At 40.1% G+C, this 19,466-nt stretch overlaps 1 protein-coding gene across 1 annotated transcript in view; it reads left to right on the plus strand.

The window, feature by feature from the left end:
• The window catches only part of LOC137031463 (complement C4-B-like), a 34,645-nt gene extending 26,689 nt beyond the window's left edge, over positions 1-7,956 (plus strand). The window contains exons 35-41 of the mRNA XM_067402432.1: positions 254-328; positions 412-514; positions 1,057-1,146; positions 1,280-1,372; positions 1,503-1,586; positions 1,756-1,888; positions 7,605-7,956. Coding sequence (XP_067258533.1) covers positions 254-328; positions 412-514; positions 1,057-1,146; positions 1,280-1,372; positions 1,503-1,586; positions 1,756-1,888; positions 7,605-7,746 — 720 coding nt within the window. The 3' untranslated portion in view covers positions 7,747-7,956. The remainder of the gene's footprint in view (positions 1-253; positions 329-411; positions 515-1,056; positions 1,147-1,279; positions 1,373-1,502; positions 1,587-1,755; positions 1,889-7,604) is intronic.
• The last annotated feature ends 11,510 nt before the right edge of the window (positions 7,957-19,466 follow it).

A 19,466-nucleotide genomic window follows, 5' to 3' on the forward strand; every position in this document is an offset into this window, starting at 1 on the left:
AGGGGACACCTTAGACTTATATTACATCTTGTAAAAAAAAAAACGTTCGATGGCACCTTTAACATTGCCATATTCATTATAAAACCATTTTGAGAGTTGTCATAATTGAAATTATTTAAAATGTGTAATCCTTGTCTTTATCCTGTGTTTTAACATTCATTTGTCTGAATCTTTATGATGGACTGAGTGGTCTTTCTGTATTTGTCAGTTGTTTTTATTTTTCTCTAATTTTCTGTAACATTCTCACCTACAGCTGAAAGACCTGGTGGACAGATATATTTCTCACTATGAGCTCACACGTGGAAGAGTGCTGTTGTACTTCAATGAGGTGACATGAGCACAAACACACAGTCATAGTTAATCACATCTCCCTATAATAAAAATCAAACTTATCTCTCTGTCACCCCTCAGATACATGAAGGTGAAGCCTGTATAGCATTCGGAGCCAAGCAAAGTGTGCCCATTGAATTAGTTCAACCAGCTCCTGCTACGTTTTATGATTACTATGAACCAGGCAAGCTATTCCTCTTATTTCAATATTGAATAAAGGGGCATAATGTAAATGTCAGGGTGATACATGTAACAGTTCAGAGATTAAGGATGAACCAAAAAGCAGGGGGTCTTCCAGAAAGCAGATTATGTGACATACCTGTGTATGTTTAAGGGTAAGTAAGCAGATAACCTCAACTTTCAGTTTCAAAAACAGAGGTAACTTTCAGGGTATGTAGAACATAACCTGCTCCAGAGTGCTCCAGATTCGTCTTGTGTGTAAACTTTGAGCATACTCTTGAGTTGGCAGAACTTAATCCCGGATGCATTTTACTTTTTAATTGATGATTACAAGTACAACACAATATATTTGGAGTTGTTACATTGAAACTTTTCTTTAAAATGGTATAAAAGTAAAAAAAAAAAAAAAAACCCACACACACATTTGAAACCAACATGAATACAGAGTACTTAAAAAAAAAAAAAAAAATGTTTTAATCTTTATTTTCACCCCTTTTATTTATTGTGGTTGCTCTGATTTGTTATCAATCCCCATCGTTTTCACAGACAGGAGATGTTCTGTGCTGTACAGCGCCCCCAAGAGGAGCAACATGGTTTCTGTCCTGTGCTCAGATGATGTGTGCCAATGTGCAGAAAGTAGGTTCTTGTAATCCATTTACCATTCAAACAAACATAAAACCAGTCAGCATATCTACACTAATCTGATGATTTATTGTAGAATCGGTTTGAGTTTTATGCCATCATTAAATCTAATGGTCTGTGTCATCAGGGGGCTGTTTCACCGAGAAGAAAACAATTGAGATGAACATCACCAAAAAGGGCAGATTTGATTATGCTTGTTACCACTCCAACATTGACTATGGTTTGTGAGACTATAATTAAACGTAAAAGATCTTTAAGAGTCAATTATTTTCAATAAAATATTATTAACTCAAGAAATGATGGCAAGCTGGGGCATATATGACCTTACTTATTCATTCTTTTTCTGACAGCACTTGAAGTCATTGTGAATTCAGTTACTGAAGAGAGCAACTTTATGATGTATTCAACATCTGTGAATGTGGTCCTCAGAAATAGTAAGTCATTTTTATTATTTATCCTGAAAATTATGTTTTACAGTGATTATGATGCATACAGATCAAGTCATGAAAATTTTTTAAATAAATGAAGAAAGGACACTGTGCTGAGCTTGTTATTTTATTAGAAATGCTAAGATAGACTAAGACTTTAACCTATAAACCTCAGCGGGAGACTTGGACGTTAGCCCAGAAAGCATACGGGTGTTTGCCAAGAGAAAGCACTGCAAGGGTGAGCTGAAAAAGGGCAATACATACCTCATCATGGGTAATGATGGCCCCACCAAAGACTCAAATGGAAAGTAAGTATATTTTAATCATTTAGCGGTTGTATTTTCTATTGAAATAGAAAGTTTGTGTGTGCCTTTTTTTCCTAATAGCCTATAAGGTTTAGTTCACCCAAAAATGAAAATTCTGTCATTAATTACACACCCGTAAGACCTTCGTTCATCTTTAGAATAAATTAAAGGGGGGCTATCTCGCAAATCTCATGTTAATCTTGAGTAGTAATGCATCCTTCATATCTCCAAAAAGTCTTTATTTATAAAAGATATATACGCTGTACCGGTGAAAGTTGTAGTCAGTATGAGTACTACCAGCCCTCAAAGTTTCAAGTCTCTACGACTTACAGTTTGGTCTGCCCATTTACTTTTAGGTGAGAATGCTGATCCTTGCAAAATTTAACAATTACAATAGGGTTTCAGCACTACACGCTTGAACCCCTAAAAATTTATTTCAAATAAAAGCTGTTCCCTTTCGAGGGAATTCACACTGCTTTGAAATTAGCAATGCTATGGGAACCCATCTGCGTGACTGTCTTGAAGCACATGTGAAATCAGTCCAGTGGCATGGCAAGACATCAGCCCAAAGCATGTGACGTCATGAACAGGAAGCTATATAGCACACCCGGACCAAACAATGTCAGCTTCGGTACCTTCAGAAAGCGCTCTGTGTGCACGGTCTATCATATTTATTGTTTGTTTGTCCATAGTCATTTACACTCAGTAAAAGTTATAACCAGTATTTTAGATTGTGTGTTCCTCCCTGCCCATGTTACATCACAGGTGTGTATACTAGGGGTTGAATGACTTCAGATATTTTAAAGTCGACATTAAAAAAAAAGTCTCGAGGTCTTGTGTTTTTTTCCCCCCATTCCACTGTCCATGTCTTGCGTTTTTGAAAACAAAAATGCATTCTGTGTGAACGAGCCTCTGAACCTCGAGCTGAGGTTGCCTTGTGCACAGCTATGGCATATGATATGACGCTGCCCATAAATATTTCTCCTACATAACAGCTTATTTTTATCAATTCTTTTGTCTTTGAGTCGTCGTATTTCTCACAGATTTCTGCTTGTTCTAAATCAGACAGGCTACAGATAATGTAGCACAGTAAAGACTACACTTATATGAATCCATTAGTGAGAGAGCGAGTGAGTGAATTAATTCTATTTGGCAGCTTCTCTCTACAAATAGTGAAGTTGTGGATTTTAGTTACTAAGAAATATATGCTAGAGCTTTTCAGTTTCTATTTTATTGATAAATCACAGAACAGTTTTGGCAATAAATTTCTGCGCTTCTGAATGATTCTGTGAGCATGCGCGATCTGCATGCTACTGTCTATGTGTGTGCCCAATGTAGCGGCGCAGTTTAGAATGGCGATTAACTTACGTGTACAATAAGCTGTTTAAAACATGCATTCATCCGTTCAATATTGAGAATCCAGATGGAATAATCAAACATAGCTTGTGGAGCGCTACTGGAGTATGCATTTATTTGTCAGTAACTGTTGGATATGGAGCATAAATGTGAACTTTATCCTGCTACACCCTCTATAGGCTATGACCAGTGACTAGTTGAGGTCATACTTAAAGCGTCAAAGCAGAGCATCAAGGTCGAATATTCAATTAATCGGTGCAACCCCTAGTGTATAACACAATTTATGTGTTGTTTTATGGGACCAGAGCATCATTAAGGGTATACTCACACTAGGCACGGTTGCCTCGAACTGAGCGTCATTGTCCCCCGATGCAACTTTTTTTATGGAAAGAAACGGAAGAAAAGCACTTTCGTTAAGATAATGCCTAATAGATTTATCGTTTACCCGCCCAGCGATTTTCACTTGCACGTATAAGAGGATTTTGGAGGAATTTGCAGCTACAATTCCTGTTCATCAATAAGGTGAGAACCAGACCTGTTATAAACCCAGCTACACTCGAATTACATTAATTGAAAAGTGTACTATCCACGTAGTAATAAAGATGTTTGTTGTCGTAATGATGACAGTAGCGCACTAAAGTATAGCTGTTCCGTGCTTCGTCAAGGTTAGTGGTCACACTGCATGTGTACCGCGCCCGGGCCCAGCTGAACTGTGCTCTGGCCCACCTCTTCCAAGCGGATGACAGCTAAATGGACTGGGCATGGTACGGAGTGATCACATTAGTCAAATGAACCGGGCTTTTAGGGTCAAACGTGCTTGGGCACGTTTCAGAAAGCCTAGTTTGAGTACACCCTAAGGGTGCTAACTGTGCTCATTGTGAACGTCTGCCACTGTGGATCTATGGACTGTCATTATTTCCAAGAAGGCTTCAGCTAAGAGGTAGTGACGCCAATGGCTCACACCACCTTATACGATGCCTGCTTCTCCTTGGTTCCCTCAGGGCACCATTCTGACAACCCCGCCACCCATGGTGCTTCGGGGCGCAGCGGTTTCCAGCGAGTTCAGTTCTCAGTGTCCGCCCCAAGCCACTGAGAGACTCGCCCACTCTGAGGAGGGTTTTAGAGAAGTTGGTTAGGTTGTTCTCTGCCAGTCTTCTACTTCAGGTCTTTTTGTATGTTTTGGGTCGCATAGGAAAGGTTCTCCAACGACCAAGCAGACAGTGAGCAAGTGGATAGTCAAGACTATTTCTTTTTCTTATGAGGCATGCAGAAAGACTTTACCTATGGCTGTCAGAGCACTCTAAGAGAGTAGAGCGTTTGGATGATGTGAACACGGTCCTCTGAACTCGGGTGCGCACCCGCGAACCGCACCCGAGTCCGCTTAAAAAGGGTGGTCTGGGGTGCGGTTCAAGTGAACTCCGGTACGGTTCGCTTCTGATATGAATGCAAACGTACCAAATTGCGGAAGTGAACCGCTATTAATGCCGTATTATTTGATAAAAATGTTTGTTTGTGTGTTTAACTCACTTTCCCAACGAGCGTGACTGACCTGCTGCAAGCAGAGAGCTGTAGTGTAGCCTTTCTTATTTCTGCTCACCTTCCGTACTACAGTCGCGGTAGATAGAGGCAAGTGTCGTTATGAACAAAAGAGAGAGCAACGTTATGCATTTTGCCGCCTTCTCCTGCGCCGTCGTTACTAAGCAACGGAGTAAACAGCTGCTGGTTTGATGACGCAAACGAACCGCAGTTCGGACCCAAATAATATAATGTGAACACAGTCCAGTGGGGGCAGGGGGAGGGGGGTGCAATCGAACTCTGGTTCGGTCCAGGCAATCGAACCAAGTGTGAAAGCACCCTAAAGGGGGTCGCACACCGGACGCGTAGCTCGGCGCCGCGCAGCGCCGCGTCACGTCTTTAAAATTCGAACACATTGTTTTCTATGAGAGTACGCACACCGGCGGCGACATTCGGCGCCTGTCCGCGGCGCCCAGCTACGACTCAGGAAGTTGTTCAAAATCCTGACGCGCCACAGAGCGCCATTTCAAGGTTTTATATTAAATTTATATTATATTTCCCTCAAATCGTCAATGTACATACTGATTTCACCCTGTGCTACAGTTCAACAGCTTGAGTAAGGTCTAAACATATTTGGGGAAAATGTATAATAAACGTAGCCCTTTCTAATATATTATTTTGCTCTTTTGTGCCATTTTTCCATACACTAACCTCAGTGATGCGAAATAACAAAGCACAGGAAAATTCGATTGCCTCTATTTTTCAGTCTTCGACGTAAAAGTAGCAGTGCAGCAGTTTTTTTTTTTTTGTTGTTGTTGTTGTCCGTCAATATTTGATCTGTTTGAGGAGGACATAAAAAACAGGGCATTCAAAAACCTTCATAGTCTACATTGGATAAATATATAATATAATGTAATTATGTCTGTTGAATACTGCATAATTTAGAAGTTAATATTCTTTAGTACTGTGAAATCCCCACAAAATACGAAATATTAAATATATTATATATTATTATACATTAGTTATCATTAACTAATAATGAACTGCACTTATACAGCCTTTATTAATCTTTGTTTAAGTTAATTACAACATTTACTAATACATTATTAAAATCAAAGTTGTATTTAACATTAGTTACACTGAACTAACATTAACAAAGAACAACTGTTTTTTAACTAACATTAAGTTAACAAAGCTTAATAAATACTGTAACAAATGCTCATAGTTCATGTTAGTTAACCTAATACATTAACTATGATAACAAATGAAACTTTATTGTAAAGTGTTACCGAAATAACTTGTTTTGCTAACGTTTTTACTCGGACTAGCTAGTTAACGTTAGTTAAATAATATTGCTACAATGTAACATAGTTGCCTAGACAACCGATACAACAAAACAATAACAGACATAATGTGATTTTCATTAATGAACCTTCAAAAGTCAGCTATTATTCAATACAAATAAAAAAATAAAAAATAAATAAAGTAAGCTTTCATCGTGCAGCTCTTCTGTCAGAAGCCGATTCAAAATTGAGCTCGCGCGTATAGAATGTGCGCGTCCGGTGTGAGATACCTGAGACGCGGCGTGGCGCTGCGCGGCGCGGCGCCGAGCTTCGCGTCCGGTGTGCGACCCCCTTAAGAGAAGTATGGCAGCTAAGAGTATGGCAAAAACTAAGAGAAGTATGGCAGCTTTAAAAGCCTTACACCGTGTCCTAACCAGCCATGACAGCGACACGCAAATATTCTATTTTAGAAAAGGTTTCTGTTTATCCACAACATCGCAGCTGAAACAGCAACACAAAGTATGGCAATGATAATATCAGATAATATCTGGAATCTGATCGCATCGCGTCTGGTTAGGACACGGTGTTATTGTCAAGAGTATCCCTACAAGAAAGTATGTGATGCGGCGGGCTAGTCCTCTCCACACACATTTGTAAGGTTTTACAACCTGGACTTGGACTCCACTTATCTGTCCCAGGTACTCATGTCCTAGATTAGTGCTTGCTATGATTCACACTAGACAGGCACTTGTCAGTACAGCAGAGTGGGTATTATCGTTCCCATAGCATCACTACTGCACAAGCTCCCTCGAAAGGGAACATCTCAGGTTATGACTTTAACCATGGTTCCCTGAGAAGGGAATGAGATTCTACATTGCCCTGCCATACTTCCTGCCTCCCTGTGATTGACTTGCTTCGGCCAAACATAAGCTGATAAGCTTATAAGCTTCGTCCGTGTGCGCTATATAGCTTCCTGGTCATGAGTCACATGCTACTTGCTGATGTCCCACCATGCTATTGGACTGAATTCACACATGCTTCAAAATGCAATCACGCAGAGGCATTCCCATAGCATCACTACTTCCAACACAGCATCTTGTTCCCTTCTCAGAGAACCATGGTTCCAGTTGGTTACATGGTTACAGTTACAACCTGAGATGTTCTTTTAAATGTTCTATTCATCAAAGGATCCTGAAAAACATGTCCACAAACTCACAGCAATAAAATGCAGCCTTGGTGAACATAAGAGACTTCTTTAAAAAAATATTTTAAAAATCTTACGGACTTCAAACTTTTGAATGGCAGTGTACATATAACATATTTAAAACCACTGTAAAACTAGAAAAAAACGTATTATATTGTAATGTGGAAATAACGTAATACAAAGTTCTTATACATGAAATATATAGTATTTGCCTATACATGAAAAATGTAGGATCCCTTGAATTGACATTATTGTATTTCAGGGTCCTTGGCATCAAAAACTTAAAACAGCAACTTGAAAACAGCTGCACTAGCATATAGATGACATTAAAGCTAATAGACATGAACTCTTTCTTTCTCAGCATGCAGTACCTGCTGGATTCAAAGACATGGGTTGAGCAGAAGCTATCACCTTCAACCTGCAAAGCATCAGTCAACAGGATTTACTGCAAGGGGCTGAAAGATTTTGTGAAAGAGTACCAAGTTGATGGGTGTAACATGTAGCCTAAACTGCAATTTGGGGGAACTTAATTATTCCACATCACTACAGCAGAGGAGCAATTTACATTTATCTTGAATTGTAAATCAGCATTTCTTTTTATGCTACAGATTATGATAACTGAGAAGAACCTGTATGACATACATTTTCTTTATCTGTAATCATGTCTTGAAATAAATGTGCTTGCATAACATTTAAGAGTCAGTAACTTTAAAACAATCCAATTAAGCATTGCAAATGAAATAGTAAGAATTATGAAAGTAAAAATAATGATGAAATATAAAATTATCCATTTTAAGTTGTTGACTATATCTATATAAACAATATATTTTAAGTTTATTGAAAAATATGCACATGATCCACGTTTCCACCGCAGGAACTTTCCCCAAGAACTACAGACTTTTGAGTGGTACTCAGTGTGTTTTGACCACAGGGAACAGGGTCTAAATGAAGTTCCAGGTAAAAATTTCCCCCTCAGAAAGTCCCTGCCCATGAGGAAAGTTCAAGAACTTTCAGGGGTGGGACTTGGGTGCTGAACATGCTGAGTTCATGCAGCATTTTGATTGGTTGACTGCACACAGCATTTTTAAAAGTCTGTTGCAGTACATGCAGTAAGAGTTCAACAATTGAGTTTAAAAAAATATGGCTGATGCAACTGGAAAGTCACACACAGTCCTACGTAACTGGACTAATTTGCCTAATCTTTATGGTACTTTAGACCAGCGTTTCCCAACCCTGTTCCTGGAGGCACACTAACAGTACACATTTTCCAAATCTTCAAACACACCTAATTCAACACATCAGTTCATTAGTAGAAACTCAAAGACCATATATGGTTCAGATAAGGGAGACATTCAAAATGTGTACTGTTGGTGTGCCTCCAGGAACAGGGTTGGGAAACACTGCTTTAGACCATGATAGAAACAGACAGAAACAGGTCTGGGGGAGAAAAAGTCCCTAGGAAAAAAGTTCCTGATAATATTGGTGAATTTTCCAGGTAATATCAGTGAATGCAGCTATATATATATATATATATATATATATATATATATAGTTACGAACCATGTCCGAGTTAACAGCTCGTTTAAGATAATAACTCCAATTAGGACATGGACCGCACACATGCAAGAGCCACAGACACCGGTAGTTAGTTTTCAGGACAATCGATCGCCCTCATTTAATTATAGAAACAAGGAATAAACAATTCATAAATAATGTTGCAAACAAAATTAAGACAAAATGTTGACAAAGGAATTAACAGTAAACAGGTAGGGAAAAACAGCCGAAGGAACAAAGAACGCCTGCCTGGCTATTCTCACCAATAGTTCTTACCTAGCTTCCGATAAAGCAAAAGGAGTGAGTCATCCGGGCCTCTGTTTAACAATGTAGTAAGTATAGTGAAGGAAGCAGTGACCTGTTTAAGCAAATCCTCTACCCGTTACTGTTAAAATTAAACATTAACCATATAAAGAAAACATTTACATTTACATTTATGCATTTGGCAGACGCTTTTATCCAAAGCGACTTACATTGCATTATACTATACATTTGTATCTGAGTATGTGCAATCCCTGGGATTGAACCCATGACCTTGGCATTGCTAGTGCCATGCTCTAACCACTGAGCTACAGGAAAGCTACAGGAAAACATAACAAACAAAACAATGGAAAAACAAGAAAACAAACTAAACTACAACAAAACACAGACTAAACGCCCCATAAGAGCGGACGATGGATGTTCAAAGGAACCGCATCGAGGGGAGAACGCAGAGAGAGACACCAGCGAGACCAGCCCAGCGAGAGAGAGCCTCCACCGACGCCATCCACGCTATTTATGCCGGAAACTCAGTGACGTCATCGTACTTCCACCAATCCAGAGCTTCAACGCCACCTATGGGTCTTTAAAAAAAACAAAAACTACACAGCCACGTAACACCCTCACCCTTAAGTGAATAAATTGTAGAAAAGAAATGATCTTACTTTCTCCTTTACTTAAGTAAAGTATACATACAATTTATTCAATCTAAACACGGGATAAGGCGTCAGCAATAAGGTTATCCTTACCACGAATATGTCGAATTACCAACTCACGAGCCTGTAGTACCAAACTCCAGCGCATCAAACGTTGGTTATTATTCTTCATTCGATTTAAAAAGACTAAGGGATTATGATCTGTGTAAACAATCAAAGGATATGAAACAGAACCAATATAAACATCGAAATGTTGAAGTGCTAGAATAAGCGCGAGCGCCTCCTTCTCAATGGTGGAGTAATTCTGTTGATGTCTATTAAATTTGCGCGAGAAATAGCAAACGGGATGCTCAACACCAAATTGATCTCGTTGAAGTAGTACAGCACCCGCACCAGTATCACTTGCATCAACAGCGAGTAAAAACGGAGACGAAAAATCCGGAGCAGAGAGAATAGGAGAATTAATCAGGAGCGCTTTGATTTGCTCAAAACTCGTTTGACACGTTTCAGTCCACTTAAATGGTACTTTAGGACTAAGAAGATCCGTTAAGGGAGAGGACACAGCAGAAAAGTTTACAAAAACTCCTGTAATACCCAACCATGCCAACGAATCGACGAAGTTCTCGGCGCGTCGTAGGCGCAGGAAAATTAATAATAGCCTCAGCCTTAGACTCAACAGGACGAACTTCTCCGCCACCAACAATCTTTCCCAGATACGTTACCTTTGCTCGACCAAATTCGCACTTGGCTAAATTAACCGTGAGGTTAGCAAGAGACAGACGACGGAACAAAAAATCAAGTTGTTCTAAATGTTCTGACCAAGACGCGCTGTAAACAACCAAATCATCCAAATACGCTTCAACATTATGCATGCCATCAATAACACGATTTACTAATCGTTGGAAAGTTGCCGGTGCGTTTCGTAAACCGAAAGCCATTACGGTGTAATGGAGGAAATGGTCTGGTGTTACGAATGCACTAATCTCTTTCGCACGATCGGACAAAGGCACCTGCCAGTAACCTTTAAGCAGGTCGATTTTAGTAACAAAAGCAGCATTTCCAACGCGATCCACGCAATCTTCCATACGAGGCAATGGATAACTATCTGGTTTTGTTACAGAATTCACGCGTCTAAAGTCAGTACAAAAACGAAACGTTCCGTCCGACTTTTTAACCAACAAACAAGGCGAGCTCCAAGGACTGAAGCTTGGCTCTGCGATGTTATTATTAAGCATGAAGGTCACCTCTTTTTGCAGCTGAGTTCGTTTCTCAGGACTTACCCGGTATGCGTGCTGTTTAATAGGCAAAGAATTGCCAACGTCAATATCATGTTCAACCAGCGTAGTACGAGAGGGAACATCAGAAAATAAATTACCGTACGTCCGAATAATGTTACTCACATCAGCGCGTTCGGTAACATTCAAATAGGAAAGAAATGAGTCAAGGTTTTGCATTATTTCAGAATTTTTCAACCTTCCTGCCACCAATTCTGAAGAAGGAAAATTAACCCCATCCTCCACCTCAAGTGTGGATGAAGCGACAGCGTTATCAGGAACAGCAGAAGGCAATGGACAGGTCAAAGATTCAGCACCGGACAGCTCCTGTTCTTTAACCCCTGGGGAATCTGCGGGTGAAACAGTTAACACAGCCGACGGTCCAGACGAATCTGGCTGCCTCTCACAGTACGGCTTGAGCATATTAACATATGACACAAACGAGTTTTCTTCTTTCTGTCAGAGGTCATAATCACATAGTCGAGCTCACTCACCTTTTCCTTCACCTGGTAAGGACCATAGTAACGAGCCTGTAAGGCTGATCCAGGTACTGGCAAAAGCACTAATACCTTGTCACCAGGAGAGAAACTACGAAGTTTAGCACCACGATCAAAGAGTTTTTTCATTCGTTGTTGTGACATCTCCAAATTCTGTTTAGCCAGCTCACATGCACAGTGTAATTTAAAACGAAACTCTGAAACAAAGTCAAGAATATTCTTTGGACTCGAAACATTAGACCAATGATCTTTGATCAGTTTTAGTGGGCCGCGGACAGTATGTCCGAACACTAACTCAGCCGGACTAAAACCCAATGACTCCTGCACTACCTCCCTCACTGCAAACATAGCCATAGGCACTCCATCGTCCCAGTCTTTCTGGAACTCCAGACAAAATGCACGAAGCATAGATTTCAAAGTCTGGTGGAACCTTTCGAGTGCCCCCTGACTTTCTGGATGGTAACAACTAGAAGTGCAGTGTTGAATATGCAACTGATCCAGAGCTTGTTTAAACACACGAGACATAAAATTCGTACCTTGATCTGACTGGATGGTACGCGGAAGGCCAAACAACGAGAAGAATTTGATAAGTGACTTCACAATCACTGGTGCTGTAATTTTTCGCAGAGGAATTGCCTCTGGAAAACGCGTTGATGTACACATGATCGTTAAAAGGTACTGATTACCAGACTTCGTACAAGGTAAGGGACCGACACAGTCAATTAAAACACGCTCAAATGGTTCACCAATGGCTGGAATTGGATACAACGGAGCAGGTGAAATTTTCTGATTCGGTTTTCCAATCATTTGGCACACATGACAGCTTCGGCAATAACTTGCTACATCGTTTTTTAAGCCAGGCCAGAAAAAACAACGCAGTACACGATCGTATGTTTTATTTACTCCCAAATGACCGGCAAACGGACAATCATGTGCGAGTTTCAGAATTTCAGAACGATATGAGGAAGGAACTACTACCTGCTTTACGATTTGCCACTCATCCTCAGCAGATGCAGTAGATGGTATCCACTTCCTCATCAACACACCATCTTCAACAAAGTATACTTGCGATACATGGTCGAGTTGTTCAACTGGAACAACAGCTTCAAAGAGGGATGACATGGTCTCATCTTTCCTCTGTTCAACAACAAGCTGCTCGCGTGACAGAGACAATTTATCGAGCCCCATGGAATGTTCATCTTTTTTAACGGCGATGTCTGAACCGTCAACAGAGTTTAAACACTTCACCTCACAAAAATCTGAATTAGAGAGAAACGTATCATTCAGATCAAAGTTCCACTCACCTTCTGACTTACCATGGTTTTCATCTTTCAGTCTCTGAGACATAGCGCGAGTAACAGCGCACGAAGGAAATACCTCCGGGTATTTCTGAGCTAATTCATCAGGAGTTGTACAGGGAAGAGGAACATCAGTTACCTCAGGGCTAGCAAAAACTTTTCGCCAAGTCATTCCCTAAAATAAATGTGACATCACGAACGGGAAGACACGGTCGCACTCCAACAACAACGCGGCCAGTAACAAGAGAGAATTCAAGTTCAATTTCGTGCAAAGGCACGCTCACAAAGCCCATCTCGAACCCCTGAACCAAAACACTCGAACCAATAGAGCTCTCCTCAGACAATGGCAATATTCCTTCCAGAATAAAACTTTGAGCAGCTCCTGTATCACGAAGTATCCTAACTGGTTTACGCGAGCTAACATTACCGGTTAGCGACACAAATCCGTCCATTATGAACGGCACATACCCCTGATCTTCACACATGTCAGCTTGAGAAGCTAACAACTCCAGTCCTTCTAACTGTGGCGAGGACGTCATCAATAAACCCACTGGTTTAGGGACGCTATTTTTCTTTTTGAGTACGGAGCACTCAGAAATAATGTGTCCACGTTTCCTACAATAGAAACAAACGGGTGAGGACAGAGACTTGACAAAACTCTCATTGACTTTGACATCAGACGGAGCGCGATCAGAATTACGCTTAGAACGCTGACTATTGATAACAGATGGAAATTTCTGTGCACTGTTGAACACATGCTTATGCGTAAGCACATATTCATCAGCCAGAACAGCTGCAGCAGAACATTTCAAAACTTTTTGCTCATTTAAATATGTTGCGACACGTTCAGGCAGGCAGTTTTTGAATTCTTCTAATAAAATCAGTTCACGGAGCTCTTCAAAAGATTGCACTTTCATAGAAGCAAACCACCGATCAAACATAGATTCCTTCTCTCGAATAAATTCAACGTAAGTCTCATCAGTTTTTCGATGGTTACGGAATTTTTGGCGATACGCCTCAGGAACCAGTTCATAAACTCTAAGAACGGCTGTTTTCACTTGATCATAATCAAGAGACTCTTCCACTGACAACGAAGAATATGCCTCCTGGGCTTTACCTACAAAAACACACTGCAGCAACATAGGCCAAAATGTTTTCGGCCACTTAAGATTAGTAGCAACACGTTCGAAAAGCGCAAAAAATTTGTCTACCTCCTGCTCTCGAAAAGAAGGGACAATACGAATGTTACGACTCACGTCAAACTCTGAGCTATCTGTTACACCTCTTTCACGAGCTTTCAACTCCATTTCTTTGAGGCGGCACGCTTGTTCCATTTCAAGCTTTTTCAGCTCAAGTTCATGTCTCTCACGCTCTCTTCGTCTCTCTCTCTCACGTTCCCATTCCTCCCTTTCTCTTAACAAACCTCTTTCGTGCTCTTTAGCTTGCAACTCCAGCTTTTTAACTTGCAGCGCAAGATCCTCTGAACTACCCTCAACTAATTCGGGATAGTCTACCAGCCTTTCCTCATCACCAAAGACGCCTTGGTTATATAACGAATCAACAAGCAAAATCTGCAGTTCGCGTTTAGATGCAGTATTGCGAAAACTTACCTTATAATAAGCAGCAATTTTCATAAGATCAGTTCTATTAATTTGAAACAGCTCTGCTTGCGTCGGATTCGCAATAAAATCCGTTAATTCAAACATGGTTAGATTTTAAACGTCGAAAGGTTGAAGAGAAAAATAAAACTTGCACTACACGAGCCGAAATTCACACCAAGCTGTGACTCAACGAAGTTACAAAGTAACAAATTCGAAACGCGTGACAGATCAAAAGATCAAACGAAGCCACGCAAAAATCGAGATCATTCGGATCATTCAGATCATCCAGATCTTACTAATCCAGATCCCGGACGAGTCCCCAAATATGTTACGAACCATGTCCGAGTTAACAGCTCGTTTAAGATAATAACTCCAATTAGGACATGGACCGCACACATGCAAGAGCCACAGACACCGGTAGTTAGTTTTCAGGACAATCGATCGCCCTCATTTAATTATAATAGAAACAAGGAATAAACAATTCATAAATAATGTTGCAAACAAAATTAAGACAAAATGTTGACAAAGGAATTAACAGTAAACAGGTAGGGAAAAACAGCCGACGGAACAAAGAACGCCTGCCTGGCTATTCTCACCAATAGTTCTTACCTAGCTTCCGATAAAGCAAAAGGAGTGAGTCTTCCAGGCCTCTGCTTCCTTCACTATACTGACTACATTGTTAAACAGTGACCTGTTTAAGCAAATCCTCTACCCGTTACTGTTAAAATTAAACATTAACCATATAAAGAAAACATATCAAACAAAACAATGGAAAAACAAGAAAACAAACTAACTACAACAAAACACAGACTAAACGCCCCATAAGAGCGGACAATGGATGTTCAAAGGAACCGCATCGAGGGGAGAACGCAGAGAGAGACACCAGCGAGACCAGCCCAGCGAGAGAGAGCCTCCACCGACGCCATCCACGCTATTTATGCCGGAAACTCAGTGACGTCATCGTACTTCAACCAATCCAGAGCTTCAACGCCACCTATGGGTCTTTAAAAAAAACAAAAACTACACAGCCACGTAACAATATATATATATATATATATATATATATATATATATATATATATATATATATATATATATATATATATACACACACACAGTAGGTACGGAAAGTATTCAAGACCCCCTTAAATTTTTCACTCTTTGTTATATTGCAGCCATTTGCTAAAATCATTGAAGTTCGTTTTTTTTTTCCCTCATTAATGTACACACATCACCCCATATTGACAGAAAAACACAGAATTGTTGACATTTTTGCAGATTTATTAAAAAAGAAAAACTGATATCACATGGTCCTAAGTATTCAGACCCTTTGCTGTGACACTCATATATTTAACTCAGTTGCTGTCCATTTCTTCTGATCATCCTTGAGATGGTTCTACACCTTCATTTGAGTCCAGCTGTGTTTGATTATACTGATTAGACTTGATTAGGAAAGCCACACACCTGTCTATATAAGACCTTACAGCTCACAGTGCATGTCAGAGCAAATGAGAATCATGAGGTCAAAGGAACTGCCTGAAGAGCTCAGAGACAGAATTGTGGCAAGGCACAGATCTGGCCAAGTTTACAAAAAAAATTCTGCTGCACTTAAGGTTCCTAAGAGCACAGTGGCCTCCATAATCCTTAAATGGAAGACATTTGGGATGACCAGAACCCTTCCTAGAGCTGGCCGTCCGGCCAAACTGAGCTATCGGGGGAGAAGAGCCTTGGTGAGAGAGGTAAAGAAGAACCCAAAGATTCACTGCTCTGAGCTCCAGAGATGCAGTCGGGAGATGGGAGAAAGTGGTAGAAAGTCAACCATCACTGCAGCCCTCCACCAGTCGGGGCTTTATGGCAGAGTGGCCTGACGGAAGCCTCTCCTCAGTGCAAGACCATGAAAGCCCGCATGGAGTTTGCTAAAAAACACCTGAAGGACTCCAAGATGGTGAGAAATAAGATTCTCTCAAGATAGAACTTTTTGGCCTTAATTCTAAGCGGTATGTGTGGAGAAAACCAGGCACTGATCATCACCTGTCAAATACAGTCCCAACAGTGAAGCATGGTGGTGGCAGCATCATGCTGTGGGGGTGTTGTTCAGCTGCAGGGACAGGACAACTGGTTGCAATCGAGGGAAAGATGAATGCGGCCTAGTACAAGGATATCCTGGACGAAAACCTTCTCCAGAGTGCTCAGGACCTCAGACTGGGCTGAAGGTTTACCTTCCAACAAGACAATGACCTTAAGCACACAGCTAAAATAACGAAGGAGTGGCTTTACAACAACTCCGTGACTGTTCTTGAATGGCCCAGCCAGAGCCCTGACTTAAACCCAACTGAGCATCTCTGGAGAGACCTAAAAATGTCTGTCCACCAACGTTTACCATCCAACCTGACAGAACTGGAGAGGATTGGCAAGGAGGAATGGCAGAGGATCCCCAAATCCAGGTGTGAAAAACTTGTTGCATCTTTCCCAAAAAGACTCATGGCTTTGTTAGATCAAAAGAGTGCTTCTAATAAATACTGAGCAAAGGGTCTGAATACTTAGGACCATGTGATATTTCAGTTTTTCTTTTTTTAATAAATCTGCAAAAATGTCAACAATTCTGTGTTTTTCTGTCAATATGGGGTGCTGTGTGTACATTAATGAGGAAAAAAATGAACTTAAATGATTTTAGCATATGGCTGCAATATAACAAAGAGTGAAAAATTTAAGGGGGTCTGAATACTTTCCGTACCCACTGTATATATAATATAATTTACACACACACAAACAAATATGCAAGAATTTTGAGAGAGTAGAGAGATGACTTGATTGCGTCATTCTCGGTGCTTCATGGAAGTGCGTGTTCCCTGCAGAGCTCTTTTGGCATGATTTGCTCCTCACGACAGTGATAGGTGGAATTTTCTGTACAGCATCATGGACAATGTAGTTTTTCACCTCAAATTCAGCTTTTAAACATAATTACTTAAGTTTAAATAATGCAAGCAGATGTCTTATATATATACCATTGATTAACAATCATATTGGTTTATACATTTTAGACATTCACCTGAGATATCCCATGTTTAGAGAGACGGCTCCACAGAATACCACTGACCACACACAGATAAATCAACACACATCACTGTAGGTACATTTTTGAGGCCACTTTCACATCTTTTTTCATGCCGGTCCAATCATTGAGACTTGGTTCGTTATAGTGGGGTGATTCAGCTTCCCAGCATACGTGTATTTATTTATTTATTTATTAAATTTTTTGAAGACTCATTTCACTTTGCAGTTGAAAGTGTGAGAGGGGCTTTTGTGCTCGCGGTAAACTCTGTAACATCTGCAGGTGAGCGGCAGGCGGGGGTGAGTACGTGTACAACAGCGCGCACACTCCAATGAAGAGGAGGCTGAAAGTGCATTGCATCACAGAATCCATATGGAGCAGCTAAAAATCTTACTGAACCACAGTTTGTTTTGCCCAGTCAGAGACGCTTCTCTCAGAAGGCACCAAAAAGGGCTTTCTGCTTCAAAATAATTGCTATTTTACTCAACTTATAAATTTGCAGTCTGAATTGAATGTGGTGACATAAAAATATAGGATGCCACAAAATAATAGTAAAATAAACTTACCCCCTGTATCCGAATATTCCTTCGTCTCCACTGTACTAAAGAAGGTGAAAAACTTTACGTGAAATGAGTAGTATGTCTGAATTCATAGTATTCATAAAACAGTAGGCAAAAAGCCTGGATGACCTATTAATTCTGCCAAGATTCTGAAGTGTGCATCTGATGGACACTTTATTATCCCATGAGTCCACAGGAGAGGATTTGTGAATGGCAGTGAAGCAATACAACAATACAACTGCTGTAGGTCACATGACAGTGACAACATGAGGGAAGTAATATGTCCAGATTTCATCCATAATACACACATTCATACTATATAGAACATACTTTTTAGTGGTCTCATCAAATGTATTGCAGTTACTCGGACAGTAAGGGATTTCAGACTCACCAACCAGTTCTTTTAATTAAATGGCCAAAACACAAAATAACTTATCAGTTTGAATCAATGTAACAAATCACTTGTTGAATTTGGCTACTGACCTTACATCTGACTTTAGTGCAATTAAAGATACACTAAAAAAAAAAACAAAAAAAGATTTATTGTAGTAAATTATATTTTAATTAATAAACATTCAGGTATGATGCAATCCTAAGAGCCTGTGGTGTTAATGAGGTTCTAAATGACAGATTCAGTCACTGATTCAAATGGAATTGGACTTTTATACACTCAAAAATTGTTTAACAGTGGTGGCATCTTAATCACTGTCACAAAAATAAATTGATATCGAAAATTCAATAGAAGTCTATACAGTCCCCATGGAGGATGTGTATGTGTTGCGTTTATTATTGCTTGGCAGTCTAAACCCCTGTTTATTATTGTAGTAAAGCTTCTTTGAATCGTTTGGAAGAGGGAGGACATAAAGAGGCGAGAGTGCTAAGAGTAAAGGAGGAGAGGAACAGACCCAGGCTTTATGCTCTCATATTATTCTAATCTCGGAGAGTTGGTCCAACATAAGCAACACGGGGGGACTGGCCATCACTTCAATCAGGCTCAGGTCAATGCTTGCCTTGTTTGTGCTGTCACCATTAAACTTCTCGTTATGTTTGAATAAGTAAGGGTTGAACAAATATGCAGACTCAGAAATGCACATATTTTCATTTGGAAAAAGGTTAAATCCTGTATTTTGGTAAATGCTTCTGCATCTCTTAACATTACCTTCATTTACTTGTTATGCATATCTTAAATTTTTGGCTGTTTCCAGCATGATCTTGTGAGCTTTCTTGTTGGTTTACCCCACAATATATATTAAAGAATTGAAATCAGTTTTAACCAGTCAACAAAGTCTGATTCTCACATTCCTGCTGGAAATCCAACTTAAGCTGATAGATTTTTTTTGGAATATATTAGCTAGTTACTAGCTGTAGAAAGCTGGCCTTAAGGGGCTTTCATTCTGGAGGAACCTTTTCATAGTTTCTAGAACTAGGCTGAAGTACCCAGATTTTGCCGTGTTCGCACCACAGGAACTATGA

The sequence above is a fragment of the Chanodichthys erythropterus genome, chromosome 2 (genome assembly GCF_024489055.1).
Source record: "Chanodichthys erythropterus isolate Z2021 chromosome 2, ASM2448905v1, whole genome shotgun sequence".
Taxonomy (NCBI): Eukaryota; Metazoa; Chordata; class Actinopteri; order Cypriniformes; family Xenocyprididae; genus Chanodichthys; species Chanodichthys erythropterus.